At 55.6% G+C, this 14,991-nt stretch overlaps 1 protein-coding gene across 2 annotated transcripts in view; it reads right to left on the bottom strand.

Annotated features, from left to right (window-relative positions):
- Positions 1 to 14,991, bottom strand: part of KIRREL3 (kirre like nephrin family adhesion molecule 3) — a 494,402-nt gene that overhangs the window by 16,976 nt on the left and 462,435 nt on the right. For both annotated transcript variants that reach the window (XM_053593181.1, XM_053593182.1), the window contains exons 7-11: positions 13,898 to 14,048; positions 8,430 to 8,535; positions 3,676 to 3,824; positions 1,795 to 1,922; positions 744 to 870 (exon numbers count right to left, since the gene is read on the bottom strand). In XM_053593181.1, coding sequence (XP_053449156.1) covers positions 744 to 870; positions 1,795 to 1,922; positions 3,676 to 3,824; positions 8,430 to 8,535; positions 13,898 to 14,048 — 661 coding nt within the window. The remainder of the gene's footprint in view (positions 1 to 743; positions 871 to 1,794; positions 1,923 to 3,675; positions 3,825 to 8,429; positions 8,536 to 13,897; positions 14,049 to 14,991) is intronic.

Raw genomic sequence — 14,991 nt, 5'->3', positions numbered from 1 at the left:
AGGCCTTCATGGGAGCAGGGAGCTCCCAAAGGGCTGCGACAGTGGCACGACCAAGGTCGGGGCAGGGGGACCTTTGGAAACAGCAGGGGAATCAAACCAGCTGCTTCGGTATCTGAGGACCCAAGCACCTATGACGATGGCAGGGATGTTGGAATGCTCATACTGGTGCCACAGCTTTCTGAAGTCTGTCTACATCCTCATCTGCCTGGTCTGATGGCCCTGCCCTAAATGTTTCTTGTGGCAGTCCCCTGTTAACTCCCACCATGAAAACCCTCTCCTGCTGCAATTATCCTTATAGAGCCCCCTAGTCACTTGATCTCATGGAAGTGATAACAGGCTGAGTGGCCCTAATGTAGTGGGAGTGGGCTGACCAGGAGCTGCAGAGATGCTCCTTCAGTTCCCACAGGCTGAGGTCATGGGAGGTGGATCAGTAGACATGGGATCTGTGTTGGCCACCCAGTGACCTCTGACTCTTATTTTCCTGGCCAGAAAAAAATGCACCAACTACTACTCTTAGGGCTGAGACCCCTTTGGAAGATAACAAAGGAGGGGGTGACCAGAAAACTCCCCAGGCCCCTTCTCACCTGACAGGGACCCCAAGAGTTGGGCATAGTTGCTGTTATCCCCTAGTTGGAGATGACAGCAAGGCCCAGGGCCAGGGACAGCCCCTTTGCAGCAATGCCTGGTGACAAAAGGGCCCCTCTTCCTTCCTCCCTCCCCAGCCTGCCCCAGCAGGGTCTTACCGTTGACAGTTAGGGTCACCTCTCGCTCCCCAGCTCCCACGCGAGGTACCACAGCCCGGCACACATATTTCCCAGCATCCTCCTGGCGGACGGATTTGAGGGTCAGGGTCTTTTCATTGCTCAGGACCTAGGAGAGTCGGGAGGGTCAGACACCAAGAGTAGGGGAAGGGCTTGTTGTGGAGAGGCAGGCACCAGCACCTTAGGCAGAGCCAAGGTGGGCAGGGCAAGAGGCTTCCTGACACACGGGGCCATGAGGGTGGGACATAGGAGCCCCAGGAAGTATACATGCTGCGTGTGTGGAGGGGCTACTTCCTGCTGCAGCCTGTGGGGGGTCTGGGGGAGTAAGACCAGAGGGGGCTTCTCCTCTCCCAGGCTGGCCATGGGTGAAATTGTCCTACAGACTTCTTTCAGGGTCCCTGACCTATTTTTTGAGTCCTTTTCAGTATCTGTTTGGGATACAGCTTGGGGTGAGGGGAAGAAAGCACCCTGGCATGAGCTGGATCTGAGTTTGAATTCTGGTGAGCACCTGTCTCTTTGTCAATTACTTGTCTCCTCAGATGCTCGGCTTCCTCTCTGTATATGGGGACATTGACACGTCATGGGACGGCCTCACAAGGTCAGTTTTCTCCTGCCTATTTCTGCTCCTCTACCCAGGGCTCTTCCTGTCCCTCCTTAGGGGAAAGCCATTGGAGGGCTCTCAGGACACAGAAGCACACAGGAGAAGAGGGCCTGGCCTAGCCCCGAGGCTAAGGCACAGCTTCGCTTGGGGGGAGTTGAATAGCCTTTCTAGTGACCCTACATGTGTTAGTGACCGTGACTACCTGCTCTTCTTAAAGACTCACAGTAGGACAGAACTGCTGTGGCTGAGTGCGCCCAGGGTGAGGGGGATGCCTGAGCACCTGGGTTCCTCTCCTCCTTCTGGGCCCTCCTCCCTGTGGCTGACCAGACACTGACCTCCCAGTCTGCTAGCGAGAAGGTCCAGCAAGGCAGCTCTGTGCTCTGCCATCCTCCTGCCCCCGTCAGAGGACCAGGGCCTGAGCTTCGGACTTACCACCCCGGAGCCCCGCTTCATCCAGACGATGGTCAGGGAGGGGTTGCCAGTCCAGGCGCAGCTGAAGACGGCATCAGAACCCAGATCCACCAGCAGGGATTGGGGCTCCGTGGTCATCCGGGGCCCAACTGTGAGGGGAAGGAAGAACTGGCTCCAGTGGGCCAGGAAGCCCCCGGGCCCTCCTTCCTGTCCCGCCCCTGCCACCTGAACCCTGTTCAGCACCTTCTCTCACACTTCAGTCCTCTGCCTAGGCTGGGCCTGGGGTCTGCAGTGGGACACGGAAATGAGGACTGGCCCCTCTGCCCCGAGCTCAGCCTCTCAGGCCTGCTGGGGTTACGGGCAGCACAGGCCAGGCTTCTGTCCAGATTTGCTGCCTGGGGTGTCCCATCCCTCCCCTCTTAACTGATCCCCCTTGACTTGGAAGGGTGAAGGAGGCCCTCATCTCTGTGTGTGGTTAGGGTCTTCCTTCTGCCTGTCAGCCCCTTGTCCTCCAGCCTCAGCCTCTGCCCTGGTGTGGAGGGCCCTGAGGCACCAGCCCAGCCCCCAGGCTCTGAGAGGCCCTCCAGGGTGGCCGTGGGTTGCCTTCCCATTCCAGACACCAGGCCTTCTTGGCCCTACCACAGCAGCCCAGGCCTTGGGCCCACTCCCACACCTCTGCTAAGCATGGAGAGAGAGCGGCAGCCCCTCTTACTTCCCCCAGCACAAATGGTGGGTTTCAGGCCCAGGCCCCAGAGCTGTGGCCAGGCAGCCTCAGAGTGCTTCTTTCAGGGATCAGATGGAGACTGAAACTGGGGTGAGGAGGTGGAGATTGGTCCTTTAGTGCAAAAATGCACCTTCTGTTGAGGCTCTTGGGGTCAAGGGGTGGGTCAGATTAAAAAAGTTTGTAGGATGGGTGCCCATAGCTCAGTGGGTAGAGCGCCAGCTGCATACACCTCAGGCTGGCAGGTTCGAATCCAGCCTGAGCCAGCTAAACAACTGCAATAAAAAAATAGCCGGGCATTTTGGCAGATACCTGTAGTCCCAGCTACTTAGGAGGCTGAGGTAAGGGAATCATTTAAGCCCAAGAGTTTGAGGTTGCTGTGAGCTGTGACGCTACGGCACTCCACTGAGGGTGACATAGGGGAAAAAAAAAGTTTGTAAAGTGCTTTTGAGGCTGTAAACGGCAGGCCACCAGGTCAGGATTATCGTTTTCAGCGCATCCAGCTAGCCAGTCTATAGCGGTGGCTGCCCCAGGGACTCGGGGGCGTGTAGGAGAGTCCCTCAGTGGAGCTGGTGTATAGAGGGTGATGGGCTTGGTCAGTGCCAGGCCTCAGTTCTCCCCTGGCACATACTGTGCGACCTCAGGTTTCCATCTCCTCAACCAGAATACAGGAAGGATGACACCTGCCCGTCATGGACTGTGTGTTTGTGCCCCTCCCCAGGTCACCCCAGTGAGCTGTATTAGGATGTGGGGCCTTTGGGTGGGGCCCTCATGATGGATTAGGACTTTCATAAGAAAGAAGTGACGCAGGAGAGCTGGCTTCCTCCTTCCCCCTCTCTGCCATGTGAGGACACAGCAGGAAGGCGGCTGTCTGCAGGCCAGGGTGCCGATGCTGGCACCCTGATTTCTGTTGTTTAGGCTACTCAGTCGATGGTGATTTGTCACAGCCGCCTGAGCTGAGGCATTGCCTCACTGGGTCATTATGGGGATCAAAATAAATATGAAACGCTACACAAGGGTGCGTTTTGTGAAGTGCCAGGTGATGTGCTTGGTAGGCACGATAGTGCCGGCATGAAGTTGGAAGCTCTGTTGTGTGCAGGGAATCTGGCCAGGGTTTCTCCAGCCCTGAGCAGAGACCACCTGGTGTCTGCTCACCCAGGGGCCCCAAATCATGAACTCACAGTAGACGTCAACCGTGCGGCTGAGGTTGGTGCTGCCCAGGGCATTGGTCACCTCACAAGAGACAGGCTCTGAGAAGTATGTATGGTCCACAGTGGTCCTGTACACTTCTCCAGATGCCTCCTTGATGATCTGGCCTCGCTTGGCCCACCTACAACAGAAGTCCACGGTTGGCCTGGACCTCAAATGGCCAGGCCAATCCTCTGGGAGGCCTGGTGTGGGGCAGCAAAGGGCAGGTCCCCATGAAAGGGTACTTCCCAGGCTTGGGATGAGTTGGTCTTTCTCCCACGCAGGCTTTGGCCACTGGTCACCAGGTAGTCAGTGGCCCTTGACGAGAAAGTTATCACAGAGGGAGATGAGTTGATTATCTAGCTAGATGGTAGAAAGTCCAGCTGTTGGCCACCAGATGGCTGGCCTGCTCTGAGCTGCAGCGTGGGCTCTGCCTTGGGCCATGCTGAGTCTAGAACTCAGAGGCTAGGGTCAGATGGTGCATGCCCACATAAATGCACATGCCTGCACTTGCACACACACAGAAGTGAGGCTCCAGATGAGGCAAGATACTATAGGAGAATTGAGACCTAGGCCTCCTCTCCTGACCAGGCGGTAGGAATGCCAGTAATCTCATAGGAGGAGAGGTGCTGGCGATTGGACCTGACGGACCCCTTCCCACTTGGTCAGCTCCCTCAGGTCTCTGTCCTGGCACCCCCCAACCCCCCGCACAGGGCGGCTCCCTCATGGGGCCCCCTCACTCCTGGAAGTCCTTTCAGCCTCCCAACCTAGCTTCACCCTGCAGAGGTGGTGGCTCCACCAGCCTGGGTTTGTGGGAGGAGGCAGGTAGGAAGGTTCTTCCACTGGCCAGTCAGTGCCAACCTGGAGGGGAGACTGAACAGCCTTGGGCTTGGCTTGGTTCTGGCCATGGGGTACCATCCCCTCGTTGGCCCAGCGACCCAGCAACCTGCAGAGCCCTGTAGGGTTCGTGTGTGCTCCTATACGAGGGTGTAGGTGTGTGTGAAGGTGGGGCTTTTCTTTCCTCACACCTCCCCACAGCGAGAGTTCTCCGTTTCCCTGCTTCAGCCCCACCGTGAACAGCATTCACTTGAAGTCACAGGACGTCTGACAGGTTCCTCCCTCTGCTATGGGGCGTGTCTGCCTTTGCAGAGCTGGAGAGTGGCCTCTCAAGTGTCACCAACAGTCCTGCTCCCTTTCCCACCTCCCTCTCCTGCTCCTCCCTCCATCCAGACAGCCACCGCTCCCTGTCATGCTGAGCACCTGGGCCGGCCTGTGGAGCTGTTATCGAGAATTAATATTGAGTAATTATCAAGAACACGATTAATAATAACAATTATAGTTTAACTACACAGCAAACTATAGCTCCCCAAGAGCTTAAGGAGCTTCCCAACAAAACATGATGAGTTATTCATGAGTCACTTCAATTTCCAACTTTAATTTAATGACCAGACTTAATAGTCAGGCCAGCCCCTGCCTGAGGCAGATGAATTCAGCTGCAGGAACAATTGGGGCTCTGGGTCCAGCCCCAAATTCCTTCTTCCTGCTGAAGCAAGTGGGGGTGGGGGGCAGGCTTCAGGACCTGCGGGGTTGGGGTGATTTGGGGCCCTGTGAACTGGTTCCGATGGGGAGATCTGGTTTGTTTCTTCCTCAGGGTCCCTGGGTAAGGGGTGTTTCTCCCCTCCCTGTGGCTGTCACCAGGAAAGTCATGGAGGGTGGTGGCCTGCCTGGTCTGCTCAGCCAAGCTGGCAGGATGACTGCGAGACGTCCCACAGGCCTGGAACCTGGTGTTCCAGGTGCCACGGGTACCCTCACCTCAAACCTGGCTGGTGGCAAGGGAGCCAGAGAAAGGACAGCCAGAGGATGGGACTTACACCTCGTTGTGACCCCAGCAGAGTGGTGCTACCTGAGCCATCTCCTGTGCAGCCACTGCCCTCAGTTTTTCCAGGCCTAGTTCTTCCTGGGGTGCAGGAAGGATTCTCTGATCATCCTCCCCCAGGGTCACGGGCTGGGTCCTCAGGATCCCTGAGAGCCCCCTGCTCATGTCTCTCAGCAAGTCCTTTTGCCCCCCCCATTCCCTCCCACACCAGAAAACCCTTTGAGGGTCCCTTCCAGAGATGCAGAGGCTCAAACCACTGCATCCAAACAGCTGGCTGCAGGTTAGGGCTGGAGACCACTCTCTCTCTCTGTCCTGCAGGTTAGGGCTGGAGACCACTCTCTCTCTGTGTCCTGCCGGTCTTTCCTCTCCCCGGCCCCCTCCACTGTCTCCCCTGTGGCTGTCACTCCCTTTCCCAGCCCCTGTAAGATGGAGTGAGCCTGAGCCTGCCCCAATCAACATCTAGTTTGGTCCAAACAAATATAAGAGGATTAATTATTTGTATCAGGGCATCAGGGGCCCTGGTGTGTGACAACCACCAGGTCATCCTCACAAAGAGCCTCTTGTCATGTCAGGTGGGTGGTGCCCATACTGCTGTCTGCAGGGGGTCCCCATAGGCCCTCCAAGGAGCAGGCCCAGAGGCTGCTGCTGCTGTGTGGCACTGAAGGGCAGTTCCAGACCCACCTTTGGTGCTGCGGTGCACAGGGCATACCTCTAATTTTAGAGAATGCAGCCTCTAAAAGGTGGAATAGGGAGTAAGCAATCAAGACAAATGAGAGAGAAGAAACAGTTTCCTAAACCTTGTCAAAGTCGGTTGGGAGACATGTGTTTTCATGCAATGAGATCTGCTTACAGGGTTTGCTCTTGGACCAGGTCACCTCCAGAACAAGCACCTGGCTGCCTGCTGAGACCTTGCCAGAGTGAAGGGCTTCGGTGTGGGTCGACCTTCTCCTTTCCCAGGCCACTCAACTCCCCCACATTCATCTGGGGGACAGAGGACTCCCCCAAAACCTCTGGAGTTCTGGGGGGACTGGCCCTGCACTGACACATTTTTAGGGTCCTGGTCAGTCAAAAGGCCAGAAGGGAAGGTGGCTGGTAAGTACCAGTGGCCTGCGCAGGAGCCCTGGCAAGGGAGGGGCTGACTAAGCCCGTGAACTCTGGGGAGGACAGAGGGAGTGGCCCCTAGGGACCCTCTAGCCTGGGAACCTGCAAGCTCTCTGCTTGTTCACATATTAGCTCTTTAGCATGAAAAAAACAAGTTCCAGAAAAGAGAAGTTGCTAAGAATGGCCTGTTAACTCGCTTCACCTGGATGCAGCTACTGCAAACATTTTCTGCACGTGATTCAACAGGGCCCCTCCCTGGTGCAGTCCCACCTCCTCCTCCTCCTCTTCTTGACACTATCCCACTTCCCCTAGAATCAGGTCTGCAGCCGGTGTTCTGGGTGTATGTGAAGCCCGTCCTGGGCAGAGGCTGCCAGTCTTGGGCTGTGCCACTCTGCTGTCTGTGCAGCCCATGGCCCCTAGTCTGCAGGTGACTCGGGGCCTGACAGTGAGGAGCAGTGGATGTGGGAGGTTCTGTGCTCTCATCTCTGGGGGCAGCTAGGAGGATGAATGGGGTGTTGGTGGGTATAAGGGTGGCCCTGGGGAGCTGGACACGTGGTGTTCATAGCAGGGCTGGGAGTAGTGGAGAGAAGCTGACCTCATATGGAGAAGCCTGGGCCTGGCAGGTGCAGGGTGGGTGCCCAGAGAAATGGCATCTCCCTGGGTTTTCCTCCTGCATGTTTGGTCACTCTCCAATAGATGCCAGCCCCAGCCAAAGCAGACATTCCCCTGAACCTGACAGGGCCATGTGGCTCCAGAGAGCCTGACGTCCTGGGCTTGGAAGGGACCCTGGCGGTCATGTGACTTTCCTTCTGTCTCCAGTCAGTCCAGTGAATGGTTGAACTAGATGGACAGATGGTTTCATACTATTTTAAAATACCCTCAGGGAGAGGCTCGTTGCCCTCCTGGGCTTCTGGTGCCCATGCCACCAGTTGTCCTGCTGCAGGGAGCACCCCCCGTGTCCAGCCTGAGCCTCTGCCACCTCCTGGCCCATTGCTGGGGCCACACTGCCTCCCCGCCCTCTTCCCCATACCCCTGGGCCGGCTTATCTCCTAGGTCAGGGCCAGGAGCATCCTTGGCATAAGTACCCCAGGTTCACACAGAGGTGGCCTTGTGCATCCCCGTTCAGTCTGGGTTAGGGGAGCACATGGGGACAGTTAGGTGGCCAGTTCCACATGCACCTGATAGGAGGCGAGTTCCTGAGTCCTCCCCTGAGCACCTCTGGGGTCACTTAGTCTCCTGGATCTAGAGTCTTGGAATCTGGGGCACAGGCAGGGAGGTGCCAGAGGAGCAGCTGTGTTTGCTCACTCAGCCAGACACATTAAGAACTATCTAGCCTACGCCAGGGGCGTGCTACGAGCTGACAGTCCTCCACAATGACATCACAGTTCCTGCCTTCAAGAAGCCTCATCAAGAGGCAGAGACAGGCACACAGAGAACAGTGGTACTGTCATCAGTGTTGTGAGCAAGGGACATTCCCAGGTACCCGTGAGATAGCTGGCTCTCCCAGGAACCCTGCCCTACCCAGGGGAACCTAGGGCCTGACCTCCCTGGTTCTCAGGGGCAGCTTTCTGCCTCTTGTCAGAAACAGGGAAAATGAGCTGCTCTAGCTGTAGCTGCCCCCACAGAAAAGGAGTATTCGCACCCCAAGGAGGCTCATGGGCATGTGGGGGACCCGCAGACACCTCCTGTGAGCCAGGTAGCACTGCGGCCATGCTGCAGACCCCAGTGACACCCCTGCAGCAGGCACAGGGTGGGGCCGGTGGCTCTCACCTGTACTGGGTGACTGCTGGGTTGGCCTTTGCAGAGCAGTGGAAGGTGACGACATTATCCTCCAGCACTGGCTGCGGCTCCACTGACAGGTTGACAAGTGGGGGGTCTGCGGGGAGAGGATAGTCACTTGTAGGCCAGCAAGAGAATGGGGCAGGGAGACCACAGGGACATGAGAATAAGGGTCAGAGATTAGATTCCACCACCAGAGACCCTCAGAGCTAGCACTGTCCTGTGTGTTGTGGGGAGGGTGGGGGGGGCAGAGGAGGCTGCCACTGTCCCTGGAGGGTCCTGATCCAGACAGTTCTGGGGTGGGCTCAGGGCCCTCTGTGAACTCCAGGCCTGCTGTCCACAAGGACACCAGCCAGGAAGTCTGGCCACCTGGCTCCAGCACATGCCTGTCCTCCAGCTCTGGGCTCTAAAGACCACTCTAGGGAGGAGAGGCGGGAAGAGGGTGGGGAGCACGGACACTAAGCCCCTTTCAGCACAAACTTTCCATCTTTGAAATGTCTGTTTATTATCTCTCTGTATAAAGGGTCTGGGCATCTGTTAACCGGAAAGCAGTATTTATACCCTTTCACTAGCCTGATCATCTCACTCAGCCTGACAGGTATCACAGAGGGGACTGGTGTCACAGGACCTCCATTCTGGGCTGGGTTCCCTTTCTCATTAACATGATAAGAAGCCAGACTCTGAGGGGCTGAATGGCATGAGGGAGATGGAAACCACAGATGCAGAGACATGTAGACACTTTGCAGAAGGGGCAGGAGGTTGGCAGAGAGGAGGACAGTGCTGGGGCCATGGAGGAGGAGAGCGAGAGAGAGACAGAGGGAGAGAAAGAGATAGAGAAAGGTCAGAGAGAGAGATCAGAGAGAGAGAGACAGAGATAGAGAGACAGAGAGACGCACAAAGAGATGAGAGAGGGGACAGACACATACAGACCGAGACATGCAGGGAGTGAGAGGAGGAGGCTGAGGCCTAGAGAAGCAGAGAGCAGAGCGATGGAACGGGACAGACAGACCGACACAGAGACTGACATATATGCAGAGACATGTAATCAGACCAGAATTTTAGACAGAAGGCAGATGTGACCCAGGGAAACCAGCACACACAGAGGGAAAATGACAATGTTGGGGAGAAAGACCAAATCGAATAAACAGAACAGAGAAACCAGAAAGAACAGAACTGTGAAATGTAAAGGTGGAGCTCGAGGGTCTGCAGCAGAGATGGGGGGTGGCCAGCAGCCCGGTGGCCTGGCATTGGCCCAGTCCAGCTGAGCTCAGGGACAGCAGCTCCTGGCCTCTGGAGGCTGACATCACTCTGCTGCTTGGCATCCCTGGGAATCCACATAGCGGGAGGGAGAGGAGCCCTTTCTGTCCTGTCCTGCTGACTTAGGAGGGCAGCCTGGACCTCAGGGCCCAGCCAGGGCCAGACCCCACCAATAAGCAGAGGAGATTGCTGGAAGCTCAGGACTTTCCAGGGTTCAGCCCATCTTTTATAAAAGAAGTAAGGAAGCCAGTTTCTCAGAGGAAGGAAGAATGCTGACCCCAGGAGGAGCACTGCAGAGGGCTCAGACTCTACCTGCCAGTCTGAGCTCCTGGCTGAGACCTTGGGGAGTCATGCCCAGCCTTGCAGCTGTGGCCCGAGACTACCCTGCCTTGAGTTGGGATTGTTTGGCTGCTTGGCCACACTCTGCTGGCTGGTGCTCAGGATGGATAGGGCCTGGGCCAGGGTGATGGCCTTGGGGCTGCACTGGTGTCTGTTTCCTGAGCAGCAGGTGGCTGACAATACCAGGGAGTCCATCCTCCCCACATATCTGCTAGTTCCAAATGGGGAACCACACACAATTCAGAAGCGTCGCTGCTGGTGCAGCCAGCCTGCTGCCCCTTCCTGGAGAATTACTAGGGAGGTGAGAGGTGATCTCAATCTCGGTTTCTAAAGCATAATTCAAGTGGTCATGAAGATGTGACATGTATGGTGAGGAGCATCCAGGAGATCTCCCCCCAAAAAACCTCCCAGAAGAGCTGCAACCACTTCAAACTCCAAGCCTCCCCCGCAGCTGCCCACCAGCATTCAGGCTGAGAGTCCCAGCTCTCTTTGTATCCAGGGCTCACAAGCCAAGGTGGGTGTTGGTGGGACCCTTCCTGGAGACCATGGGTGCCAGGGAGGAGTTTGCATCTTGCTGGGGTAGAAGTGTATTCCCGAGGCATAGGAACTTGGGAACTTCTGTCTGGATCCCAACATGTGGCTGGTCCATGTCCACACACCGTGACGTCCACTGCTGTGAGGTGGAGCCCTTGACTCAACTCTTTTTCAAGGAGGTGCCAGTTTGACAGACTCTGGAGCCCTGTCACAGATGCCACAGAGCTGTTCTGGGGCCGTGCCCCTGACCTGTATGTGCTCTGCCAAGTGATGAAGCTTTGGGAGGCAGGGAGCCAGAGCGTACATGGTGGAGGCACGCATCTGATCACCCCGACAGGCTCCTCTGCTGCGCCTTCCCTTGAATCGTCCTTGCTCCTGTCCTGAAGGGTCTCATGAGGGCTCCACACTCACCCAGATTAGAGGTGCCTGGGCCTCTGTTACCCCTCCTCTTCTCTGGACAGACCAGGGTTTGTTGAGCTGCAGTGGCATGAACAGTTTATGTCACATCCAACTACTGAGCATGACTTTAACCTCATCTGTGATGTCAGCTGCATGGCTTGTAGGAGGACAACTGTGACGGGGCTGGTGGGCTGAGCTCTTAGTGGACAGCTGCTGCAGTTGCGTCTGTCCGTGCTTAGGTCAGTGCCCTGTGTGTGCCCTGTGTGTGCATGTGCATGTGTGTGCATGTACGTGCATGTGCACACGGGTGTCCATTGGTGCATGTGTGTACACACAGATGTGCATTTGCATGTGCGCGCGCCTGTGCGTGCATGTGTGTGCGTGTGCATGTGTGTACACACAGGTGTGCATTTGGGCATGTGTGTGAATGTGCATGCCTGTGTGTGCATGTGCATGTGTACACACAGATGTGCATTTGTGTGTGTGCGTGCATGTGTGTCCATGTGCATGTATGTACACACAGGTGTGCATTTTGGCATGTGTGTGAATGTGCATGCATGTGTGCTCGTGCACATTTTTTGGGGAAGTATATTGAGGAGGGGGTGGGGTAGGAGAGAAGCTTCACGACTCAGTGATTTTATAGCACATCCATTTGGAACTTGGCATCTGGACACAGAGCCCAGATGTGGGAGGCTTTGCGGGTGTTACACTTCCTCTCCCATTACTCAGTCTGAGGGCTTTGTCTTCCGTTGGGTAACACATAAAGACCAAGGGAAACAAACAACAACTGTGCTTTTGCTGAGTCTGGATGCTTCTTGGTTGACTGAGAAAATGAGCAGGTTTGTAAAGGCAGCTCTGAGCCAGCCCATGGTGTCTGCAGTAAGCAGTTTAACACTTACTGAGTGAGCAAATGGGTCTATGGAGGAGGGAGAAGAGAAATAGGGGGAGAAGGGGGGAGGGGAAGGAGTGGAGGAGAGGACGGGCAGGGGAAAGGAGGAATGGGGGGAAAGGGAGGTAAAATTCCACATGCTTTGCCTGGCAGGCACACAGAAACACTTTCAGCCTAGGTGAGACGGTGGTTGGACAAATGGATGGAGACCTCTCTCCTGCCGGGGCTGTGGGGACACCATGGAGTGGCCGCCACACACCTGTGACTATGGGTCCTGAAAGCAGCTGACAGGTGTAGAGTGCCCAATGCATCAGACACTGTGCTAGGGCTGGACACAGATAATTTTCATTTAATCCTCACGGCAGCCTTAGGAGGTGAGCATTATTGTTATACCTGCATGCACAGATGAAGAAACTGAGGGACAGAGAGGTTCACTAGCCAAGTCAGTGTCACTCAATAAGGAGCAGAGCCAGAATTCACAGTAGGAAAAATGTGGTGGCCAAAACTACTGTCCTGTACTGCGTTGGATGGGGCTGACCTAGGAACTAGGCAGGGGTTCCAAGCCTCACCCTGACCTTGTTCCAGATGCCTTCCTCCTAATGTGGCTGGGATGTCCTTGGAAAGGAAGCCAGAAAGAGTCCAGAGACCTGGCAAGGCCCAGTGCCCTCCTGGGACACGATTCTGTGGCAAATTGACCCTCTGCTGGCATTGAGAGCATGGGGGCGCTGCTGTGAGGTGGGGACTTTCTTCCTGCCTGGAGAGTTTCTCCTGGGGTGAAGCAGAGTGTCCTGGAGCAGCAGCTCTGCCTCTTCCGACCTCTTCCTGCCCTCTCTGCTGCACACACTTAGGGCCCTTCCTCCAGTCCTCACTCAGCAAGAGGGCCTGGCAGTGAGCTCTGGCCAGGCCTGGAGCCGGCCTGGTGTGGGGCCTATGTGTCTGTCAGACTCCAGACACTGAGTGGGGCCTCTGCTCTCTGGCTGCCAAGATGGGCTTGTAGAACCCTAAAACTCAGCATCTCTGGTGTCCTGGTCCCAGGAGAGCCATGTGGAGGCCAGGGCCCTAGAGCACAGATGACCCAGGGCTGTTAGAGGTCCATTTAAATGCATTTGATTTAAAAATGAGTAGAACTGCTAAGGAGAGCTTGAATATAGCCTGTGGCTCCAGCCTTGTGATTTGGAGCTCATGACCAAAGTGGACACCAGGACACAGTGGCTTCGTGCTGGGGGCGGGGGGGTAGGGGAGGATCTGAGTACTGGTACATCAAGCCTACACCGACCCAATCCTGGGGTGAGGCCTCTGGGACTACCTTGTTGAGTGATTATTGGTACTCTGATGCTGGCAGGCATTTTAGGGACACTTTTGGGAGGAATTTAGGGGCCTCTTTTAGGTGGCTCTTGGGATGTGATGCTGTAAACCTTTAAGGCATTGTTATTGTTAATATGAATCACAGTGACTGAATCCACTGAGTCCACTAGGGACGGGCCCCACAGAGTGGAGAGGCATGTTGCTGGGGAGCTCTGCAAAGCTGCCTGCCTCGGAGACCCCCCCATGAGCAACTCAGTCAACATTCTGGTGCCTCAGTTTCCCCAGATACTCCTCTAAGCAGTTGTAAAGATTAAATGTGAAAATGCATGTAAAGTGTGCATTAAATATCACCCTTCCTTCTCTTCCTTCTGTCCCCTTGGCCCACCTTCGTGAGGGTGACAACGCCTGTCTATGAGGCACAGTGCTATGTGCCCATCCTGGGGCCTGAGGGCCCTTCAGTCCAGCCTCTCCACTCCTGCTTCCTCTTGGGTCTAGTGGACACTCCCTCTTCTACAGGTGTCAAAATGTGGCTTAAAAGATGCCCTTTTGCAAAAGACCCTCATCTGCGAGGTTGCTTCCCAGGATGATGAGAAAGATAAGAGGGTCCTTCTTGGTGGTGCACACAGACCAGCCAATCCACAGAGCTGACTGAGTTCTGCCTTCAGGTGGCTAGAGCAGGTTGCCGGGTGTTTCCCACCCTGGACTGGTGGGCCGGGCGGGGCTGCTCAGTACTCACGCTGGATGTCAATGGTGACTGAGGTCTCCTTCCCGCCAGGGATGGCTTTGTTGGTGGCACGGCACACGATGCTCTGGCCGTTTTCCACCTCGCCAGGGGAGATGAAGAGGGTGCTGACGATGCTCTCACGCTTGCCATCCCGGAGCAGGGTCTGGGGGACAGGGAGAGGGCAAGAAAGCTCCTGTCACTCGCTGTAGCTGTGATGGCTGGCATGGGTGCTCCAGCTCAGAAAAAAGAAGGGAGGGTCGTGGGTAGAGGAGGGGAGTCTGCTCAGGAGACTGCAGAAGACAGGGGAGGTTTTGCAGCAGCAGGAGCTGGTGGGCCCTGACAACATCAGTGAGCAGAGGGTGTGTTTAGGATGTGAGAGTCAGGTCAGGGTGGGGGGTGATGTGGACAGGATCAGTGCACGCTGACCTTTGATTATTTACCTACATAAATCCTTTCAACTTCCCAAATCATTTTACTTCCTGCTCTCTTTATAGCTGCAGCAGGACAGACGCCGCTATCGCACATTTGCAGTGAGAGAGCAGGGAGGGGGATGGAGGCCAGGGGGCTTGTCAACGCTCAACTTCAAGTTGGTGGTGAAATAGACAAGTACTGGGGTCTTGCACTAGGCTGAATGGCATCCCCTTAATTCTTGACCTGGAACCCCAGAATGTGACCTTATTTGGAAGCACGGTCTTTGTGGATTAGTTAATTAGTTGAGGATTAATTAGTAATTAGTTAAGACTCTCTAGTTGAGATCATCCTGGATTTAAAGTGGGCCATAAAACAAATGACTGGTGGCTTTTTCAGAAGAGAAGACAGAGAGACCCGGAGGAGGAGGCTACGTGGAGATGGAGGCAGAGAGTAACATGAAGCTGTCACAAGCCAAGGAGCTGGGAGAGGCAGGAAGGGTTCTTCCTGGAGCCTATGAATGGCATACGCCCTGCTGACAGCTTGATTCAGATTGCTGGCCTCCGCAACTGTGACCGGGAGAACATGAATTTCTGTTGTTTAAGCACGGGGGTGTGGTCCTTCACTGTGGCTAACATATCCTAGACCACTGGCCCTCATTGCTCCATGGTGCCATTCTGTACCCAGCCCCCATAGGG

This window comes from Nycticebus coucang, chromosome 6 (genome assembly GCF_027406575.1).
Source record: "Nycticebus coucang isolate mNycCou1 chromosome 6, mNycCou1.pri, whole genome shotgun sequence".
Classification (NCBI taxonomy): domain Eukaryota; kingdom Metazoa; phylum Chordata; class Mammalia; order Primates; family Lorisidae; genus Nycticebus; species Nycticebus coucang.
This window is presented reverse-complemented; position numbering and strand designations above follow the sequence as displayed.